Source organism: Struthio camelus, chromosome 5 (assembly GCF_040807025.1).
Source record: "Struthio camelus isolate bStrCam1 chromosome 5, bStrCam1.hap1, whole genome shotgun sequence".
NCBI classification, from domain to species: Eukaryota; Metazoa; Chordata; class Aves; order Struthioniformes; family Struthionidae; genus Struthio; species Struthio camelus.
The window spans coordinates 57,726,946-57,749,681 of record NC_090946.1 but is presented as its reverse complement, the minus strand read 5'-3'; the positions used below and the strand labels follow the sequence as shown (position 1 = coordinate 57,749,681).

General features: G+C 40.5%; 1 protein-coding gene across 6 annotated transcripts in view; it reads right to left on the bottom strand.

Annotated features, from left to right (window-relative positions):
• The window catches only part of YLPM1 (YLP motif containing 1), a 40,562-nt gene that overhangs the window by 8,071 nt on the left and 9,755 nt on the right, over positions 1 to 22,736 (bottom strand). For 2 of the 6 annotated variants that reach the window (XM_068946575.1, XM_068946574.1), the window contains exons 5-18: positions 18,345 to 20,744; positions 14,537 to 14,642; positions 11,099 to 11,579; positions 9,807 to 9,899; positions 9,195 to 9,378; positions 8,902 to 9,047; positions 8,370 to 8,524; positions 7,655 to 7,717; positions 7,184 to 7,303; positions 6,723 to 6,899; positions 6,420 to 6,503; positions 6,072 to 6,155; positions 3,266 to 3,352; positions 93 to 144 (exon numbers count right to left, since the gene is read on the bottom strand). In XM_068946575.1, the coding sequence (XP_068802676.1) occupies positions 93 to 144; positions 3,266 to 3,352; positions 6,072 to 6,155; positions 6,420 to 6,503; positions 6,723 to 6,899; positions 7,184 to 7,303; positions 7,655 to 7,717; positions 8,370 to 8,524; positions 8,902 to 9,047; positions 9,195 to 9,378; positions 9,807 to 9,899; positions 11,099 to 11,579; positions 14,537 to 14,642; positions 18,345 to 20,744 (4,232 nt within the window). The remainder of the gene's footprint in view (positions 1 to 92; positions 145 to 3,265; positions 3,353 to 6,071; positions 6,156 to 6,419; positions 6,504 to 6,722; positions 6,900 to 7,183; positions 7,304 to 7,654; positions 7,718 to 8,369; positions 8,525 to 8,901; positions 9,048 to 9,194; positions 9,379 to 9,806; positions 9,900 to 11,098; positions 11,580 to 14,536; positions 14,643 to 18,344; positions 20,745 to 22,736) is intronic. The other 4 variants (XM_068946576.1, XM_068946577.1, XR_011141589.1 and 1 more) reach the window with 3 other exon arrangements.

The window sequence follows — 22,736 nt, the reverse complement described above, 5'->3', positions numbered from 1 at the left end:
TTTCGTAAGGAGGCACAGTAAAAATGTAAATTCAACTTCTGCAAATATCATCAGACACCAACTGTAAGAAACAGGAAAAAATAAATACCCACCTAGCTTTGCCTCAGAAGTGTCCATCTCCCATTTGCTTTTCGGAATGTAACCCTAAATCATACACAGAGAGAAGCTCGGAGGATTAGAGAGAGACACACATGCATATCACTTTTGAACTGGAAATAGCATTATAACGGGAGCTTAAGGTATTTCTTTTTGTAAGGAACAATTCTTGTTATCAGAGGAAGGAAACAAGTTACTTGGTATTTCAGAACTTCTGTATCCACTTCCCATTCAGTGATATAGCAGCCCTTGTACATCATTACAAGAGTGCTGCTCTCTGCAAACACAGAACTCTAGAACTAGAGCCTAACAGGTAGCAATGGTACTGAAACTGTGTGCACAGTACCATTTTATTTTACATTATTAATAGATTACATTATCCCAGGTGGCATACTTATTGCAACACAACCTATCAGGCATTAAGGATATTCAATGCTTATAAATACAAATGCAAAAATTACATTAGTCACATGCTTTTAAGAATGTCTTTCCAGAACAATTTACAACACATAAGCTTCATTTAATAACCGGTTTAAAGGAACTTACTAAATTTTTGTATGAGTGGTTAGGCCACACCTAAATACAATTCTTTTTCTAGCTTAAATGAGAGTTAGCATCTGCTGATTCACTGAGATTCAAGTATTATTGCTCATTTAAAAATTACCCTTTTATCATAGTTTAAACAATGATTCTCTTTAAATGCTTTTTCCCTACAAATAATCTAACATCATACATTTTATATATAACAAGGTCTTTAGCCAGTTTACTCCTTGCAAATGAACCTACTGATTTTAAAGTTGGCAAGAAAATACTTACTTTAGATATTTTCTTGTAACCTTTTCATTCTATACTCTTGGACAAGTAAATACTTACTAAGCAACCCCTTATAACTCACTTCAGCTGTTTAAATTTGGCATAAAACTACTTACGTTTCTCTGCAGTCAAATAAAAAGCCCAATATAATGAAACAGAACCCCTGTGAGAGTTCACAGTTTTAAGAATGATTTTTAAGAGCGGGAAAAGACCTACTCTAAAAGATTTCAACAAGAGAACATACTTAATCCACAGATAGTTTTATTACACTAAATTCTTTTCTGCTCTATTTAGAGATTACCTCTACCGTGGTTAACATATACTTGTATTTGTAAATGCTAAGAATTACTAAATCCACGTATCATTCCACAGTCACACTGCTTTTGTTTTAGGTTTAGCATTGCTCTTCCAAAATCTTTTACAGAACTATTTTCTATCAAGCATATTTGAGATTATCACAGATGTATTTATTTTATTATCGTTTTTAATCAAGTATGTATTTAATATGAACTAAGACAGTCTGCACTGTAATATTTCACTGTAATAAATATATAAGTTTAACATATTAAACTTTTAAAACGCACTACACATTAAAATTTGCTCAAAAAAATTAAAACACAGCTACAAGCCTGTATTGTACAAATTGATGTGCGACACACTGGTGAGAACACTAAGTTAAACGCATCAATAATTCATACCATCAAGCACAGAAAAGAAAGAATCATCTGAACGCTACAAACAACCCTATGGGAGTTGATAATAGCAACAAAAGAGTGACTTTGATGGTGTGAAATGCCCTATTGTGTGCTGAATCTGTATTAATATCCCAGTCTTCACATAGCGTAAGAAAAGATTCAGACTTCATCCTTTGGTACAAGACAGTTGGATTTTTCAAGGATATTTGCCAGACTCTTTTTCCACGGGATTAAGAGAAGCGCAGCAAAATGAAAAACCCTTACCATTGCTCTCAAGAAGCAACAGATACCAAATACACTGTACTGTTTCACCTTCCTGTCTGACATATCTCTCTGAAATTAACCACATGACTGAATACCAGAAGTTATGTGCAGCAGACAAGTCTTTGCTATTTTTCACCTCTTGTAAATCTCAATAGAAGCCATTTTTATATGTAGCTTACTTTTAGTTACTAAGAATTTGTTTCATTTTCACCACCAAGCTTTCTCCTTGATTTGTAAAGAAAAGGCCTATTGTTGTATATGCTGTACATATTAGGACACTCCCCAAGCCGATAAAAACAAACATACACACATACATATATGCACAGATTTCTCTCAAAAGCTAAAGACACAACTTTTTATTTTAGATATTGTTCACTTTCAGGAAATAAGAATCTAGCACCCATATTTTTGTAAACATGGATGCGTCTTTAAAGTGTCCCAAACGCACTTTATGCGGTATCATACTCTGTGCCAAAGAATACTTTAGTGAAGAGAATAAATGAGTCATATTGCAAAAATAAATGTTTATTAAAATTCACTCTTCCCAAGATTTATTTTTTATTCTGTGTTTCCACTCCTTTCTAGACTGCCACTCACGAGGAAGAGTAAATTTTCATCAAGAAAATGGACTTAGTTTGTCTCAGACATTTTTGGTTACTTCCTGTTTATCACAATTTAACTACTTGATTGTGGGAGCTAGGGTTTGACACATCCAAGTCAATCAAGCACTGACCAAGCTGCAGCTCCAACACACACCAAGAAGTTACATTAGAAAGCCCTCCATGGCCTCTTAAATATATATCCAAAAAAGCCAGACCTCAGGGCAATTCTCTAACCCTCTCTTATCCAAAAGATCTAACCCCTCAACTTGGAAATAGCTAATGACAACCAAATTAGCAAGGCTTGGCAGAGAAAACATGCTTCTTCATAACTGTTGTCATGATCTGTGACAGCTGAGAAGAGTTCTTTAGACACAGAGAAGGAAATAAGCTAAATGAACCTCTGTCCATTTTTCCCATCCCTCCACTTGGTGTGATTCTTAGACATCCTGATATTTATACCTTCTCCTTCCCAAATTCCACTTCCATATAAATCTGGAAAAAAGAGCTATAGTGTACTGCAATTGATAGATGGGTGCAAGAGGCTTGTTTGCCATGCTCCACTAAAATGCTGCTTGTGACGTATACTGACACATTATTAATAAAAAAAAATCCGTTAGGAATAACATCTTCTAACAGTAAAGTTCTCTTAGAAAAGCATAAAAAATGAACAACTACAAAGGTGTGTATTAGCATCACACTGCTAAGAATGGCAATGGATTTGAATTTGTAAGATCGAGGCTCTCCCTCAGACATATTAACAAACGTTTTCTTAGAGATGGCTGATGTGTTTCCTACCAGTTCACTCTCTTCTTCCTCTGTTGCATCCTTCTTGGCTTCTTCTTTCTGGTCTTCAATATTTGCATCAAAATCCTCCATCTCCACCTATTCCAAAACACAAGCACAGACATATGCTGCACTGCTTGACTAATACGCATTATCTTTTTATTAGAGAGTAAACAGAAGATTCCAAGCTCAAATAGAAGAGGAAAATGGAATGAGAGGATTCATTCCGGTAAGTATGACGATGCATTATATATGGACATTGCTTCCACTTTTGCTCCCTTCAGAAGCAGGATCACTTCTTGCTAGAGTGAGAAATTGTGTGGGAGAGCGTTTGTTCTCCTCCTTCACATGCATTCTTTGTGCTACCAGGATCTACAACAGTATTCCCTTGTTTCACACACAAGCATACTTCAAAACTTACACCCAGTAATATTCACCTGTATTCTATGGAATACTTAATACTCTCAATGTATGTACAGCTCTTCATGCCATTAGTAAAACCTCGATGCATATACCAGAATAAACACAAATCTGTATTTTTCTGAGCCTTCTTCAGAGCTGAGCTTTTGGATCTCCTCTTTAAAATTACTAATTTCCAACACCAATGATCTGTAGGTTAGAGATAACCTGCTGACCTCATGACAAACTTGCAAAGAGTCAACTCTTTTCCTGCTTCAGCAGGTCACCAGTTCCTATTGCCACGGCATAGAAAATGTTGATGTTCTGACATTCATATGCAGCTCTAGTATACCCACGATGTACATATGATTAACATACTAGTATATTCTCAGAGCTCCTGAAACACCTGCCAAAAGACAAGGTAACGATATAGAAAGGTAACATATCAAAGACTTACAGAAAACTCCAAATGAAATAAAAGGTAGCGTATTTCTACATCAAGTGTAATCTTCAGTTACAAGCTATTTATCTATTTCTTCATTCTCTGCAGCAGGTCTGGATTTCTCAAAGCAGGGACCCAGAAGAGTTAATGCTTTTCAAAAATTTTTAACCAACTATTTTCCAGCTATGATTCAGTTAACCCAGTAACCTGAAAACGTGCCAAGTCTCCTCTGAGAAAGCCAACATAGTGTTTTATTGTTTTATGGAGATCAGGAGAGGTGCCTGAGGACTGGAAGAAAGCCAATGTCACGCCAGTCTTCCAAAAGGGCAAGAAGGAGGAGCCAGGAAACTACAGGCCTGTCAGCCTCACCTCCATCCCTGGAAAGGTGATGGAAGAGCTCATCCTCGAGGTCATCACTAAGCATCTGGAGGACAAGAAGGTGATCAGGAGTAGTCAGCATGGATTCACCAAAGGGAAATCATGCTTGACCAATCTGATAGCCTTCCAGGATGGAAGGACTGGCTGGGGAGATGAGGGCAGAGCAGTGGATGTTGTCTCCCTGGACTTCAGCAAGGCTTTTGACACTGTCTCCCATCACATCCTCCTAGGTAAGCTCAGGAAGTGTGGGCTAGATGAGTGGACAGTGAGGTGGACTGAGAACTGGCTGGATGGCAGAGCTCCGAGGGTTGTGATCAGTGGTGCAGAGTCTAGCTGGAGACCTGTAGCTAGCGGTGTCCCCCAGGGGTCAGTACTGGGTCCAGTATTGTTTGACTTATTCATCAGTGACCTGGAGGAAGGGACAGAGTGCGCCTTCAGTAAGTCTGCTGATGATACACAACTGGGAGGAGTGGCTGGCACACCAGAAGGCTGTGCTGCCATTCAGAGGGACCTGGACAGGCTGGAGAGCTGGGCGGAGAGGAACCTCCTGAAGTTCAACAAAGGCAAGTGCATGGTCCTGCACCTAGGGAGGAATAACCCCAGGCACCAGTACAGGTTGGGGGTGGACCCGCTGGAAAGCAGCTCTGTGGAAAAGGACCTGGCAGTGTCTGGGAGCTGGTGGACAAGTTAAGCATGAGCCAGCAGTGTGCCCTTGTGGCCAAGAAGGCCAATGGTCTCTTGGGGTGCATTAGGCAGTGTTGCCAGCAGGTCGAGGGAGGTGATCCTCCCCCTCTACTCAGCCCTGGTGAGGCCTCATTTGGAGTACTGTGCCCAGCTCTGGGCTCCCCAGTACGAAGGAAACATGGAGCTATTGGAGTGAGTCCAGCAGACGGCTAAGATGATTAAGAGTTTGAAGCATCTCTCATATGAGGAAAGGCTGAGAGAGCTGGGACTGTTCAGCCTGGAAAAGAGAAGACTGAGGGGGGATCTGATCAACGTGTATAATTATCTGAAGGGAGGGCGTCAAGAGGCCAGACTTTTCTCCGTGGTGCCCAGCAACAGGATGAGAGGCAATGGGCACAAACTGAACCACAGGAAGATCCATCTGAACCTGAGGAAAAACTTCTTCACTGTGAGGGTGACAGAGCATTGGAACAGGTTGCCCAGAGAGGTTATGGAGTCTCTTCGCTGCAGATACTCAAAACCCGTCTGGATGTGATCCTGGGAAATATGCTCTAGAGGACCCTGCTTGAGCAGGGAGGTTGGACTAGATGATCTCCAGAGGTCCCTTCCAACCTCAACCATTCTGTGATTCTGTGACACTCAACAGTTGCCAAATAAGACAGAGGCTTCAACTCTTCCTCAAAGAGGCATAAGCATGGGCTCCAAAAAAAGCAATTAAAAAAAAAAAACACATGTGCCTTTGTGTTTAGGTAATTGATAAGAATAATGGAATACACTTGTTTGATATAACAATTCTGCCTTTCTATAGTGCCAAATATATGACTATCCTTTATAAACATACGGTCCTCTGCTTTATATTTTCAGTATAATCATAACTACACAGTCTGTCATCTTAACAAGCACAGAGATTCTTACCTCTTCAATAGCAGCATCTTGTAAGAGAGAACGAATGTCCAGGCGCATCATGTGACGTGGTGCTGCCTCCCAGTGATCAGACATCTAACAAAAAACATAAAAATAAAGTACCTCCAAAAACATAACAGGTTTAATGGAATATTGGGTTTCTGATCACAAATGAGATGCAACTGTACTTGAGAAAAGTCATTTCAATCAATCCCATGAAATCGCTATTAGCTCTTCTTAAAAGAAATGTATAGGCATCATGTAGTCTGAAAGAGGATGAGAGCTTTCCTGCAACAGCAGTCCTGAAAGCATAAGGAAGCCTATCATTAAGCCTATGACTCCACAGATGTAAACGGTTACCCTGTTGATTTCCTTTAGCTTGCGTCCATGAATATTCCTCTTGGAACAGGTCTGGTTGTCTGCACTCATTTCAGCTAAGTACACCTAGAAAGAGAAACACAATATTAAATACCTTAAATCTATTTTAGAGACATTTTTCTATCTGGTGATATACTCCGCAGTTGCACATTCTGCAACTGGTAAATTTGTAACTGCAAGACAACAGTATTTTTCCTGAACGCGGGAAGGACTTCGCATTCAAAAGTTTAGGAACGCCATCATATGGCCAGCTAGCAAATTCAAATGCCTTTTTGGCTCCATTACCTCAAAACCCTTGGTTTTTGCTGCACTCCAAAACTGCTCAAAATGTCGCACTCTATCATTGATAGCATCAAGGATAATGAAGGGGAAAAAGCCATCATCCAAGGTCTTTTTGAAAGTTTTAAACATGCTGGTACGGTAGGTCTCTTCCATGTCAGCTTCATACTCGTATTCCATCACCTGAATCAAGGACAAAGTCATTTAAGAAAGAGGATATCTATTAAATTGCTAATATTCAACTACTGAATGTCACGAGCACAAAGTACATCGGTATGAGAAAAAAACCCATCTTCCAAGTGATTTTTTTTTAAGGACTTGCCCCGTCTGCCCTTAAATTATTTTAACTTGTTCTGAAAATGATCTCTGCATGCTTTCAAAGCAATAGACTGAAATTTTTATCACCATTGTGCTGTTCCAGAACATCTTGCCCATTTCTCAAGGTAAACAACCCGAACTAAAAGTACCTTCTTCTTCACTTTTTTCCCTGTATCTGGGTCTCTCTCTTCTTTTTCTACTTCAGTGATGAAGTAGTCATCCAGGCTGAGCACTCTTGGTGCAGGTCCTCCACACTCTACTTCCTTATCCTAGGAGGAATATAAAACAAAAAACCCCATATACTCTTGGATACCTGTAAAAATTCTATTCTGCTATAGAGGATCCCCAAAATGCCTTTGGCACACAGCAGTTCCCTGCTCTATATTCGAAACAAGAGAGCAGCTTTCCTCCTCCTTGCTACTAGCGAAGGAGATTCACATGCCACATGGAGATACAGAACATCAAATAACGACCGGCTGAAATTCCAAGTCTTGATCTTGTTTCTTCCAAAAGCCTGACTTAATTTCTTCCTTTGCATACGGGACAAACAGAAAGGAAACAGCAGAGGAAGTAAGCACAAAAGACAAGCCACACTACACAGTGAGCAGCTCTTTACCTACCCGGATGAGTTTTGCTACATGTGTCTTTCCACTGCCAGGCAAGCCTCTCATTATGATTACGATCTGAAACAAAGATCGTGTAAGAGAAAGTAAGTGTCTGTACCGCATTCAAAAGAATCTCTTATGCAAAAAAATTCTTCTAGGAAATCACGTGCTCCGGGCTCACAATTTGGCATATCAAACAAAGCCAGCTCCATGCCTCACCGCCTGTTTTACGAACCAGGTTGTGATGAATAGCAGTAGTTCCACAAAAGTAATGAGCACACAGGATGTTAATCATCTCAGCAATTAACACTGCATAAGATGTTACAGAACTGGTTGAGATAAAATTAACCGTATGAATTTTGTCTAAATATTTCACAGCCTGAATCTTGTTCTTTCTGCTTTTCCTAGGGTGATTGCAAATTCTGACTCTCTCTAAAGCCAAGTCTTTCCTCTGATACATCAAAAACCTAAAGTGAATTTCTCAGAAACACCTAAAATACATAAACATTACCAACTAATAGGAATTTCATCGTATCATTCTTAGGAGGTTTACAACTCCTCAGGACTCCTTATAGCTATGCTACAATACTCTAGGCATTTGCAAACGAATAAACAGAATTTCCAGTGCTTCCCCAAATGTAGGCTTTTTCCCAATATATCGTACGCATGAGAATTTTATCTAATGCAGACCTCGTAGAAACCGACTGTTGCGTTCAGAAGGCATACTCACTCTCTCTGGTCTGCTATCTCGTCCTGGCGGCTTCAAAATATCATCTACGTTTTTAGATTCTGGCTTTCTTTCCACTCGTGGAGCAGGTGGTGGCTGACGGGGCATTGATGGAGCAGAAATAGGAATCCTTTCCTCAGGGTAATTTCTACGCTCACCTTTAAATTTCAGTGATTGGACAAAAGAATTTTCTTAGTTCAGTAAAACTAGAAATTTAAGACACTCATCCTCAGTCAAGCTGTTTTTAACAAACCCTCAACATTTTAGGAGAGATTCATGGAAGTCTCCCCAAAACAACTCAAAGTTCGAACTGGAACAACGGCAATCAAATATATTGTTTTAGCAGAATATCTAATTGTTTCTTTCCTGATCCCATTATCACTGAGAAACAGAAAACTACATGACACTGCCCAAATAAATTTTCCTAAATTCTATGCTCTTAACAGAAATACTGCAACTGAATCAATCTCCTCCTAACTCCACCTCTGTCCAGCCACATTTTTCATAATAAAACTTCTGGACTGAGAAATCATACCTCCAAACATGGAAGGCCCATGATCATATGTTGGACGATCTGTCTTTCGTTCATATGGTGGTCTTTCAAAACCGCCTCGCCTGGAGGAGGGATGGTCTTTCTTGTCACGGTAAGACTGAGTCCTTGTAGGTGTAGTAGGAAGAACCCTGCCAAAAGAGCATTTTGTGTACTTCTAGGATTCTGCTATGGTTTCCAGAGAGAAATAAACACGTGGCTCACAGTCAAAACTGACAGCCTGATACCCAGGATAGCTTGAATCAGATGGATTTCAACAGTGTTCCAAAACTACGTACCTATCATCTCGGGGATGGCGCTCTTTTTCAAATCTCTCTCGTTCATAGTCCACAGAACCACGGTCTCTGTGCAATTCCCGCTCTCTCTTGAAATCCCGATGATCTGTGTTTGAATTACCTTGACGCTCAAAATATGGCTCACGATCCCTTTCTCTGTTGTAACGATCGCGCTGGCTGGGGTGCTCTGGAAGGAGAAACCCAAGGAAATCAAAACTACTAAAATATACCCTTAACTTTTGTTATTTTTCCTTCAAAGATAATAAAACAAGAGTGCAGGAAAAATACGTAGAAATAGATGACTTTGGGCTAGAATTAATTTACTCGGCCACGGAATCTCTTACCAAGCTGCAACAGACAACCACATCATGTGCACCAAGCTGCAACAGACAACCACATCTTACTTCAAGCTATCAAACTGCATTTTAAAAATGGGTAGGTCATTGGTCACAGTACTCCTCTTGACAATACAAACTGTTATATTTTGGGCCTCTGAAGAAACGAAAGTGGTTCTGGCCTAAACAGAGGTTACTTAGTTTAAAATATGCTTTTAATGCCTGACAACTTCTCTTAAGAGCTAACTAGCTGCTTGAGAGCTAGCCAAGCACTCCCTACCTTTTTGAAATGTTTGCCTCTCTGGTAGAGGTTCTGGACGCAGAGTTACTCTCTCCCCATATGGAATCTGTTCCACTTTACTGGTGGTTATATCTGGTTAAAAATCATCAGAAAAACAATTAAAGACAGTCTTAAATTAACCCTTTTCCACCTCCTTTTCTCTGCCAGGAAAAGCAATCACTCAATGGCTTTAAAAGTAATTGAAATACTTACCAAAAACATATCATACTGAATAACGCAAAAAGGGCCACACATAAAATGCAAACACATAAAATGCCATACGTAAACACAGAACACTATGGTTTCAGTAGTCTGAAGTGGGTTTGTGTGTGCCTAAGTGTGCATACCATTTCATCCCAAAGAGCAAAGTTTCATTCTTAAGAGTTCGGGTAGCATGCACAGGTAGAAGATTATAAATACTAAAATGCTATGAAAGTTTGAATAACTCACAGAATTAACATTGAGAATATTAACTGAAACGCTCCCCTTAGGTTCCTAATAGTCACAATTTTTCTAACTTTTTTTAGTAAAATATCTACTTAATGGCATTGATATGGCTTTAATTCACGTTACGGCACCTTACAGAGATGACAAAGCTCTCTAAAGAGCAATGCACAATTTAAGAACTTCTTTATAACATGATTTAACTCTTGTTAAATACTGTAAGAATGAAGGAAATTGATTCTATTAAAAGGTAACGTTAAATTTTAGCCTTGATAATCTTGATGAGTGTTAAATGCCTGCTTAGACTACATGCTCTTCAGAACTGGGACTTTGTCTTCCTCCCTTTTTGGAGGGTATCTCATAGACATTAGGCAGCATATAAATAAAAACAGTATTCACAATCTGTTTTATTTCACTCTGTCGTTCCTAAGAACCGTAACAATCCAAAGTACTTTTTAACATAGGTATTTTCAGCTATCAAGGGAATAAGATAAAGTATCTATACCAATCTAAACATAATGTGCTGATGTGATCACCTCAGTTGGTGTTTATTAGAAGCAGATGTGGCTGTATACCATTCAGTTCACATGCAATAGCTCATTTTCACTGCTTTGAAGAGAACGTTAAACTCAAGGCTGCAGGCTACTTAGAGTGGGGAAATTAAACATAGAGAGAGCTTTTTGACTCCCTAAAAACAAGTTGCTTGGCATTAGATCACGACGTACACAACCCCACAGGTTAACAGTATAATATATACGGCATGCTTTGGGTGGCGTGCTACTTTTAGAAGCAGTGAACATATCTACGTTGCTCCCGCTACAAATCAATGAATACATTCTACTACTCACCCCGCCCATGGCCATAATCCACTGTTTGCTGAATTATAGGTGCTTTAGGAACTGATGGAATAACTGGAGGAAGTGATACTGGTACACCTGATGCAGCAGAGGTGTGAACAGCAGGTACTTTCACAGGAGAGGATACTGGTGGAGGCAGCAGTGATTCTTGGTTACATAATTCATACTCCATGTTTGTTCCTTTATCCTCATTTGTGTCCCAGAGTCCATGGAAGGAATCCTCATCCCAGCGTTCCTGTTCCACAGCAGAAGGTGATGGTTTTAAAGACTGACCATGACTTGGGGTTGTAGTTGGAGTAGAAACTGGAGTATGTGGCCTTGTCATAGGTGTAGTTGGCCTTGTCAGTGGGGCAGTTGGTCTTGTCACAGGGGTGGGCTGTCTGAACAACACGGGAGGCTTTATAATAACAGCAGGAGAAGGTTTAATAGCTTGGGCTTCTACTGGTGTCTCTGAAGATAGCTGAGAAGAAACCTAGATGCAGAAAGCACTTTAAATATAGATTTGTAAACTAACCTTCTCTCATCCTCTGTAAGTAAGCTCAGTGCCAACCTGTAACCATATCATTAGCTTTTTCTAGTACCTCCATCAAGGTACTACAATTAGGAGGACATATTCCAAGAACTGGCAGCCTGAATCAAGTGGTGTTTGTTCACTATATGAAGGCTTAAATACTATCTATTTTCTCCTTCAGAATAACCTTATCAGCTTAAGCTCTAAAGACCTGTCTCAGTTCAAAAGTGTCTACTATTTCATTTCCAAAGACTCCTGCTGCCTGTGAGGAGGCTGAAAAAGTCAGAAAGCAGAGCAGCTTGGTGAGGCACAAAAGGACTGGATAGGGCCAGCTTCTTTCTCCTGCATATTAGCAGCATCCAACAAAACTTGGAGAATGCCTGTAGACATAAGATTAACCTCGTAATAACAGTTTGTCAAAGTCATGGCAGAAATGTGAAGGCAGGAAACCCAAGAAAGATAACAGAGAGATATTTGAATACACCTAGGCGGATAGATGATATAGTCTGAGATATAAAACACCAAAGATGAGGCACAAAAACACTTCTTAAAGAAAGATGCAGTTCTTGGTAGCAAACCTATTCCCTTATTTTACTTTATAGATGCTGTAAACAAGGAAGAGGTCAACTAGGCAAAACCAAGATTCATACTGCTTCATTCACTGCATACCCCTTTTCTGGAGGGAAGGGCAAACACAGCTTGGTCCAGCTAAATATCAGCCTCAGAGGTCTGTAAAGCTAAATTTATCAGTAGCAGTATGCTGGGGTTAAGATGTGATGAAGAATATCAAAGACCGTGCACCAATTCAGGTGTCTCCTCCAACACACATTTAACAAAATTGTTTATTCATTTGAGGAGGAATTTATAAATGTGAGTAAATATGATAGCACAAGTTCTGTTGGCAACACAAGTTCTGGCCAGGTATGAATTATCAGAAACCAAATATAAGGAGGTGAGAAGAGACCCTAGAGCCAACTATGAGATTAGGCAGTAGAGGAATGCCTTGCTTCACACAACAGATGAAATCATGGAGGTACACAAACATGAGCCTCCATGCACTTCATGATATTCCAGAGGGCAACCAGAATTCCCAATAAAGACAGCAAACAAGCAAAGGCTAATGCACTCTCAGTGGAAATATGTGAGTTGCTAATGGAACTGTGAAGACCTCAACTTTCTCATTTAAGCCTTTCTAAGAAGAGGAGACCTTTTAGATTGATTTAAGGAAGAAAAGCAGAGCAACCTGGGATTCAAGTAGAGTATCAGAATCTAGTTAGTTGGGGAATGGAAGCATCTTCTTACTAGCCGTATGTCCCTATTTTGGAAGTGCTCACCTCTTCTTGCACATCATCCTACAGCAGTAATCTAGGCTGCTGAGCCTCACCAGCCACCGTCACTAGAGGGTCACGCTCATAGGAGATGGTAGACTGAACCAACAACAAAAGGCTGTGGAAAATCTAAAGAAACTGTAAAGTTACTTGAGTCCTCAACAAAAGATCGATGAGGTTACAAGTGCTGCTGAAGAGTTATTCCACAGAGAATTTTGACCATCAGAAATCCTGCTTTCATGACAAGTACAGGAAGTATCTCTTGGAAATCCTGAAAGAATTTGTGGAGGAGAGGGGCAACATGATTTCTGACACTTGTCTTTCACCACGAGTGAGCAGGCTAGGTCCAGGGATATGTTGCCGCTCTAAGGCCAGCATACAGCTGGTCTGATGAGATTTTTTAGTACTCACTCCATACAGAGGTGCCTCAGAGAACATGCAAGGAGTTGGAACTTCTTTCCTCTAGCAATGGAAGTTTCTCCCAGAGACCAGCCGCTATTTTCTCTTTCTAAAGTGCAGTTCTTCAAGATAGCCCAGGGCTGAGGGGTACAACTAGGCAGGTCATCTGCAAACTGATTATTTCTGAAATCAAACTTACAGACTTCACCAAGAGTCGTTTCCAGAAGTGATGTAGCTGTCCTCTCTTACATATGGTTCATTTAACACATACAGAACACCTGCCTAGAGGATGCTCTACACCCGAGCAATGAAAACGGCAACAACGTTTTCTGGATTAGAAAACTAGCCACTCTCACAACATGGGGTTTGAAGCAGACCAGGGAGAATAAAGCCACAGAGCAACAACCTGAAGAACAAGCCACAGTGTTCAGTACAGAAAGGTCATCCACGAGCTAAAGCCTAGAATAACAGGAGGACGTCCTTAAGGGATGAAAACGCTCAACAGTGAGGCAACCAAGAAATCTGACATAGTTCAAGTCAAATGGTAAGAACAGGGCACAGGCATTTTATTTTTTATATCTGTGGGGAATAAGAGGAAGCTATAAATGCTTCTATAGGTATAGCTGAAGCAAAAAGCCACAAGATTTTTGAGGCTTTCACCAGTGAATCCACGGTATGAAGAAACACGCTGATAAGTCTTGGAAGAAGAAAAATGACTTTCTCTGCCTTTCATGCGGTGTAGGCTGTAGGTTGTTCAGATAGAGAAAAATAGAAATGTTTTGATAGTCTGGAATAAAATACCTCAGAGGATTTTACCTCCAAGGATGCAATCCAACCAATGGCATCTATTTTTCTCCTACTTTGAAGGAACTGACTGGATTAGGCAATGCTAATAAAGCAATACAGACATGAGAAGCAACATCATGTTATGCACATAAGGCACTCACGATTAACTTCTACTTCAGTTAACTCCAAGTACAAAAATTATTTTCTGTATGTTTGTGGTTTATCAAAGTACGCTTTTCTGAGATTTGACTAAGTTCTAAGTAGGATTTTTACTGGTTCCTAGTCAGTTTGCTTAGTTTCATTCTTTGGACCTGGAAAATATCACAGAGTGCAGAACCGATTTGAGATAACGCATTAACAATAATACTACCAACATGTTACTAATTTAACAAACGATTAATTTACCTGAAAAGCACTTGGCCTCGTTCCTGAGTTCTGTGATCGAGAAGAGTCCTGCGTTGAAATGTCAGGGTCAAACTCTTTCAACTTCTGCAGCTGTTCTTTTTGCTCTCTGAACATGAACAACAAGGAAGTGTTATCAGTGTGCAGCTTAAATGAAAACTCGAAAGATTAAAGAAATCAATATTCACAGTGAAAACAACATATTACAGTAGTGTTAAGGGCCAGGTCCAAGGAAGAAAAGGACATAGACATGCTCTATACGGTCAATACTATGATTCAGAAAGCACTGTTTTGCACCCACCTAACCATGGAGGTATTTCATATACTAGCTGTCTCCTTTTTCAATCATAAAGTTTATTTGCGACATACAACTCTCCTTCCGTGCTTGGCCAGAGTCACTCCACTTTGACAGTAAAGAGCAAAACTGGATTGGATTTCTAGCTTCTGCCAAACCCCCCTACAATCCAGAAGCCCAATGGAGATGCGTGCCTAAGTGCTCGCAGTGACATGATCCGGGTTACATGCTGACAGTATTGAGGCCAACATAAAGCACAACACAGATTTTGACATTTAAAAACAAAGCACTGACGTTAGCTTTTGTTTGGTTGTTTTGTACATCAAAATACTATTTAATATACAACCCATACGTAAGTCTATGGAGCAGAGAGCAGCAGTGAATACCAAAATCATCAGATTTCAAAGTTCTGTTCAGTGCGACTTCCCTTCCTTTCAGTTCTTCGTTAGCACCTTTGTATCTGTTTCTTATTGCTGCTATCTCTCTGTTCATATTAATTGTGCATATTGAAGTAGCGCCTAAAGAAAACTAAGAATGGGACAAAACAAAGACCATCCTGACTAGCAATGCGTCTGCCCAGCGCTTAACAAAATGGGAACTCGGCTCACAGATAGGAATCCCAAGTGCCCCATTAGTACAAAGAGTAAACAATGCAGCTGTGAGCATTCTTCTATATAGTCTACTTTACATCTGGCTTCGGAAAAGTACACCAGATGACAAATCCACAACACCATGTAGCTTGAGAGTTTGTTGCCTTACATACAATAAAAGCAAAGTCAGATGAAGGCTTTATATTTTGAGGTGAAAGTAGTTACGCGCTGGATTACTGGTATAACTCTTGGCTCAAAAAAACTGTAAGCAGTCTCCTTATTTTAAAGTTGTTCTACTGTTCAGACTGGGGTCAGCCACTTAAAAGAACCTGGTAAGTAGCGTCAGTTTAACCAGTTTTAAGAGACTGCTCTCCTCACATCAAGTTTAAAATTAGAAAAAAATTATTCAGTAATAGCACGTGTATATTTCCCCTTTTCACATGACTGAGGAAGAGGTTTATATATCTACTTTCATATATAAAATATCTCGGTTTCTATGTTTAAATATTTCAGCCCTTAATAAATTATTCATTAAGGCAGTGATTCTCAAACTATAGTCCACTTGTTTGTTGTGTTGGCTTGCAGTCAAACACATTAAACAGCAAAATATACACCTGGTAACCTGAGGACTCACAAGCAAGTCAGGAAGCTGAAAACGATCTGTTGCTCCAAAGCACTGGGCAAATACTGCTTCATAACACAAGTTTCCCTGTTACTAACCCCTGCTGAATTAACCTAATTACAGTGAAAGACTAAATTCTTTAGAATAACAGTTCTCCCTTCCCCTTTTAAAATTACTTTTCTTGCCCTTCTTCGTGCAACTGAGGCTTTCCATATGGAACAGATGCTTAGTTTCCTTACTCATCCGATAACAAAACAGTTTCAAGAAGAGTGGAAAATACCTCTGCACCTTTCAATATGGTTTAATGTAAATGTAGTAACAACTGCAAACATTCACTGTAATTAACCATTATTTTAGCATGAACACCTTGCTTGTGAAACCTTAGCTCTCTCTCAATAACTCATGAATAGGTTGTGCCATATGAACCTCTGTCTCTGCAGCGCTTCCTCTCTTCTTAAACAGTCTCCCTTGAAGTATCTCATTTACTGAAAATAGTGCAAGAAATTTATTTTTTTCATTTTTTTTTAAGAATATATTTAATGCACCTATACCCAAGCATCAAATCACAAAGAAAGTACCTGGTCAGAAAGTATGTACTCTCTTCCCTCTCATGTTACTCAATTTACTGAGCCATAGGACACTGCTGACGTTTCTTTGAAAATAAATAATAGAATATCCCCTTAAACATCTCCTGAAGCTTTAGGAAGTCTAGTAAGCTGCTTTTTAACATGAGGAACTGGTGAACTCTTGCATTCTAAGTTTCCCTTGCATTCATATCCTCCTGGCTGTCTATCATCACTATTATGATTGATCAAACTGGATGAAATTATTCACTCAGGATGTTCAAATGAGAGGCACTGTAAAAAAACAACCTACCAACCAAACAAGGAAAGCTGGTTTAATTAAAGAGTAAGCAACATACAAAAATCAAATAGGTCCCATTTTGTGAACGAACCAGCTTACTGTGGATCTTAACATGTAAGCATTAACAAGCTCTTCTGAGGATAATGAAAAGACTAGTCAGGTGATGCAGAGAGATCTACTCTTGAGAAGTAACAAATGTGAACTGGCCTAACTTTGCTAAGTTAAGGAAAAAGGTCCATCCACAAAAGCATTGATGGAGATACTTCAAATAACTAGTTCCACATGAGCTCCTATTATGATGCTGTGGTAAAAAAAAAAAAAAAAAAAAAAAGGCATGAGTGGGTAAACCAAGGAATGGATTAGGAAAGGTGTATCATCTCCACAGAAGCACCACACTGCTCTCACAGCTCTACTTTAAATATTTCATGGGACAGTTGCAAGGCAGGGAAGAAATACACTTCAGGAGCATGAGCATCAGAAGCACCAGGCAACAGGCTCTCATGGCATCTAGCTTGCAATTCCCATTACTGGAAAAATGTCCAAAATGGCGGTTTCAAAGCTTGCTAAGGTCATGAATTTTACAAGAGTAAATCAGCACAATTTTTCTTTCCAATAAAACAGTGAATATTATTTTCAGGCTCGGAAAAATATCTGAGTAGGTGAGACACAACGAATTCCAGGACCAACAAACATTTGTGGCAAAAGGTGTCTGAGTCTAAGTGCCTGGATCCATATCAGTTATTTGTTCTACTAATAGGCAACGTGTGCTTCCCTGTAGGGACCCAGTGTCATGTCAAACGCCAAAATCTTCACATAAGCTTTTGATATAAAATCAGAATAATTTTTAACAACTGGTAATTTTTAACAACATTGGTAATTCTTGTATGTGAAACATAATAAAAAAAGAGAATACCTATAAATGTATACTATCTTCTCTGAGAAAGGCATGAAGAGAACAGAGTCAACAATCAAAAAAAAAAAAGTCTGAATCTCAAATGCAGCCCATTCCTGATAAGATTTGAAAAACTTCATTTGCATCCAAAATGCCTGTGGTGCTGCTTAAAGCTACAATATGATTGACTTGTCAGCTTAACAGCTGAAACTATGGGGAGGATTCACAATCCCAAGGAAAGCTTGGGACACCAAAGTTTACCTACTCTTAGCCAAACAGAATATTTAATTTGCATTGGAAGGAAAGAGAAAGATAGGTCAGAAATGCAAGAGTCAACTCATTACAACATAGTAATGCATCATAACAAACATTTATCACAAAGATGTCCAGAAGAAAATTACTGTTCCCCACCCAATACCGTACAACCAAAGTATACCAGCTCAGAATTCCAAAATAAATGTAGTAATTATCAAAATAGATAAAGAAAATAAAATAAACCTACTTAGCAACTTTTATTCCCCCAAAAGTGACAGAATTAGGCAACTCACCGAAGCATTTTGAGCTCCTGGGCAGCCTTCAAAATTATCTCATGCTGTCTTTGGCTAAGGACCATCACTCCCCCCAGTGACTGTTCAGAGTCCAGGTTTGAATCTGCTCCCAGCATATCAGAGGAATGCGAAGGTGGAGGAAGGGACGACTCTAGATCATCCAAAGGTTGTAGCCTGTCTGCATCATCTGGATACCATCTATCGGACAATCGTTCCCTCTCCCAGTCAGTCCTTTCGGGAAGGTAGTCTTGCTTCTCCCGCCACGTGTCATATCTCTCTGGATACTCTCGAATCCTTAGCTCCCCCCTATCTCGGAGGTCTCTGTCATAATGATCCCTGTCCCTATCCTCCCTCCACCTATCTTCACGGTATCTGTCCAGAGGTGGAAGAGGTGGCAAAGGTGGCAAAGGAGGGATATCCAGGTCACGGTTCCCCATTTCTCTGTCATCCATAGGTCTCATGTCCCAGTCTCTATCCCATTCTCTGTCTAAATCTTGATCATAAATATCTGAGGATCTTCCAGTCCTGTCCAGATCTCTATCTAGTTCCCGTTCCCTTGGCCTTTCCCAGTCATCCCACCATGAATCTCGTCTGTCATGATCAGACGATAAAGGAGGTAGTGGTGGTAGAGGAGATAATGGTGGCAATGAATGGTGGGATGGTAACCTGTCGTCTCTGTCATAGGGATCTACAGAATCATCATGATAATCAGAGTCGTGCTCTCTCCAGTATCGTTCTCTTTCCCAATCATCTAATTGTTCATGCTCCAAAGGAGGGGCGTCTCGGCTGTCTAAAGGAAATTCCTCCTGCATTCTCTCATCTTCATGGCTCCAAGGACCCCTGAGTGTCTCATCTCGATGGTATGGAGGCAATTTGTCTGAATCGTCTCCTAGGTGAACCTGTTTATCTAAATTGCCCATTTCAGACCTACCTGCTTCCCTCTCCCGGCTACCCGCCCGCCTGATAGGCACCCTCTCCCGGCTACCCGCCCGCCTGACAGGCACCCTCTCCCGGCTACCCGCCCGCCTGACAGGCCCCCTCTCCCGGCTACCCGCCCGCCTGACAGGCCCCCTCTCCCGGCTACCCGCCCGCCGGATGGGCTCCCTCTCCCGGCTACCCGCCCGCCGGATGGGCTCCCTCTCCCGGCTACCCGGCCGCCTGATAGGGCCTCTCTCCCGGCTACCTGCCCGTCCCCTGTCCCGGCTGCCTGTCCGCCCAGCTAGTTCTCTGTCTCGGCTAGACATAACACTCTCTCGACTATCTGAGTGTCCAACCAGTCCCCTCTCTCGGCTGCCTGACTGTCCATCTGGTATCCTCTCCCTGCTTCCTGACCTCCTATCTGGCATCCTCTCCCTGCTGCCTGCTCTTCTGAACATCCCCCTGCCACGGATGGATGCCTGTCTAGCCTGTCCTCTGCCTCTGTATATATATCCTCTGCCACGGCCATCGTCCATTCTGCCCATTCCCCTGCCACGGCCATCATCCATCCTGCCCATTCCCCAGCCGCCATCCATCCTTCCCATTCCCCGGCCGCCGTCCATCCTGCCCATCCCTCGGCCACCCATCCCCCTGCCACGGCCCATTCCCCAGCCACGGCCATCTCCGTACCCTCTGCCACGGCCATCATCCAGTCTGCTCTGCCCCCTTCCTCTGCCTACTGGTCCTTTGCCTCTATCTTCATGCATAAATGGCCCTTTCCCTCTGCTTTCTGGTCCAGGTAGGCCCTGGTTACTATCTGAAGCAAGCAACTGACTGTCTGTGGAATTCAAATCCTGATTTCCTGTTACAGGTGTTACCGCACCTCCTGTTCTTGTAATACCTGACTGCAAAGCTACAGGATTATTAGAAAGGGATGTTGGTTTCTGGTTCTGAATAGGTGGAGTAGTCCCTGCGGACTCTTCTACTTGCTGGTTAGGATCATGTGAACTCCATGTCCACTTTTTAGGAGGCTCTGAAATGGTTTCTTTGACTTCAGCTTTGGATGGTTCCTGTTCAGTGCTGGTCAGGTCCTCACTGGGCTCAACAGAACCTGCACCTTTTGCATCAGGAGTAGACGGAGTTCTATTCAGAGTCTGCTGATTGCCAACTATGTCTGTGAAAGGCTCTTTGTTTTCTGAGCGTGAGTCTGCTTGTGAATGCTGCTGTCCCAAAGGAGGCCTGGGTCCCCTCCACCGTGGACCACTAGGTCGGGACCCATGTGCATGTGGCATATTGGAGGAAGTATAAAATTGTGATGCTGGTCCTCGTGGGATAGTCCCCCATCTACTTGAAGAATGTCCGTCTGTGTTCTGTCGGTCAAAACGTGACCTGTGCCCTTCTGAGCGCTGGGAGTCAAAACGAGGTCCTCTCTGTCTTGAGCCTTCAAATTTCTCATATCCTCTTCCTCGAGGTCCGTCAAACCTACACATGAAATAGTGGTAATTTCAGTCAAATGAGCACCTAAAATAAAAATGCTCCAAAAGGCAGCTTCATCCTAGAAAATCACTTTTATATCTTAACGTGCCTTAGGATCAAATCCTACTGAACCAGTGCAGAAGCATAGAGACACGGTCTTCAATTCAACACTGCCCAATGAAAAGCAGTTTAACCCCTTGCAGACTACGTAACCCTAAAAAAGAAACTTGGCTTAAATATCTCAGGATTGAAACCTGACTTACAAAGACATTCAATTTTTGTTTTACAAAACTTTTGTTGAACTCAACAACTGCTGTTGAACTTCTGTTCTGATCGTGTTCGACAAGCCTACTTAACTACAATGATGAATATAACATAGAAAATCCATAAATACAGTCCTTTCAGGAAGTAAGTGCAGCAAATGATGATACTGCCCAGATCTATACAAGATAATATACCTAAAACAAATATAATTTTATTGCATCACTTTTTGAATTCCTTCTGAGAGCACCTATAACTATTATGGACTTGAATATGGGAAATAGGTCAGGCGAAACAGCATAAAGAATAATTCATGCAATCATATTTAACAAGGTCTATCTAGTTAAAAATCCATTTTTCAAGCTTTGGTTCAAATACTTATTTACATAATAGGCTAGAAATGAATTTGATTCTTCTATTCCAAATACAGAACTTATGCCTGAAGTCAAACTGCTTGGATTTTTAGGACTCACAATTGAGTCTCACTGGACTCATTACTGCTTAGTTACCAAAAATGGTTGACTTGTTGCAGAATTTTCTGTTTTAGTGAATAATTTACCAACTGAGGAGATCATTTACATAACCTCAAAGAATTTTAATAATTCTAATAAGTCAATGCTGGAACACAAAGTAGAAAGCACTTCTTTTTTTTTTTTTTTTTTTTTTAAATAACCAAGTTGCCTTTATTTGGGATGAGGGAGAGAAGGTGAGAAGAATAGGAAGAAAAACAAGAAATTACGAAGTACACTGGTATGATGTCTTAAATTTTTTTAAATTATGCTTGCAGGATCAACTTTTGCATGGAAGGAACAGGTAGGAGAAAAGGTTGGATACTATAAGATGTACTTAACCCCTGAAACACAGAAAATGTGTTTAAGCAGATTCTTTAGGGTTTCTCAGGAAACGTTAGTTGCTGAAAAGGGGAGGGGAAGCGCCTACCCGGGACAAAATACAGGAATGCACAAAGATTAGCGTTAATTAAGCAAATTAAGTATGCTCAAAACTAAAGCTATCGCATGCACTTTCTATGAATTTTTGATTGTCCATAGGCTATGGTCACAAAATACAGAGCTCTAAACCGACGCACATAAAAGACACGCACTAGCAAATCATAAATACAGTCTGTTTCAGAACTGCACAGCAGATTTAATTTTGAAATTTGAAACATTGAAAACAGATTTAAATTTGAATAAAACTATCTTCACAAACAGATAAAGACTGCAGCCTTCAAAATCAAGACCATCATGATGTAATACAAACCAAAAAATGGCAAAGAATTCTAACATAAGGCCAGGGCTCGAATCTTTCTTTCTTTCTCCCTCTCCTTGATAATTATTTGAACGCTAAGTAATGCTACACATGTAGAAAATCATTCGTTTGTAATTAAGACAAGCACTAGCTCCCTCTTATCAGAAAGTCAGTTAGAGAAGTGTGCTGAATAGGACAGTCACACAGCTGCAGAACTCTCTCACAGTATAAGAAATTAAAGAAAAAGTACAAAGCTCTGAATTTTCCATTTCCGGTCACATCCTTCTGTAACCACAATGTTGAATTACAAGCCAAGAATGATTTGTGTTTGTTTTTAAAATGAAAATAGCACCCAATTTGCTAGTAATTACATACGTTAGTATATATTCAGCTGAATACGTTCCTGAATCTCTTCCTGCATGCCTATGTTAAAGTATCATCATATGCCTACAACAAGGCATATGTTGTAGTAACACTTTACAAACAATC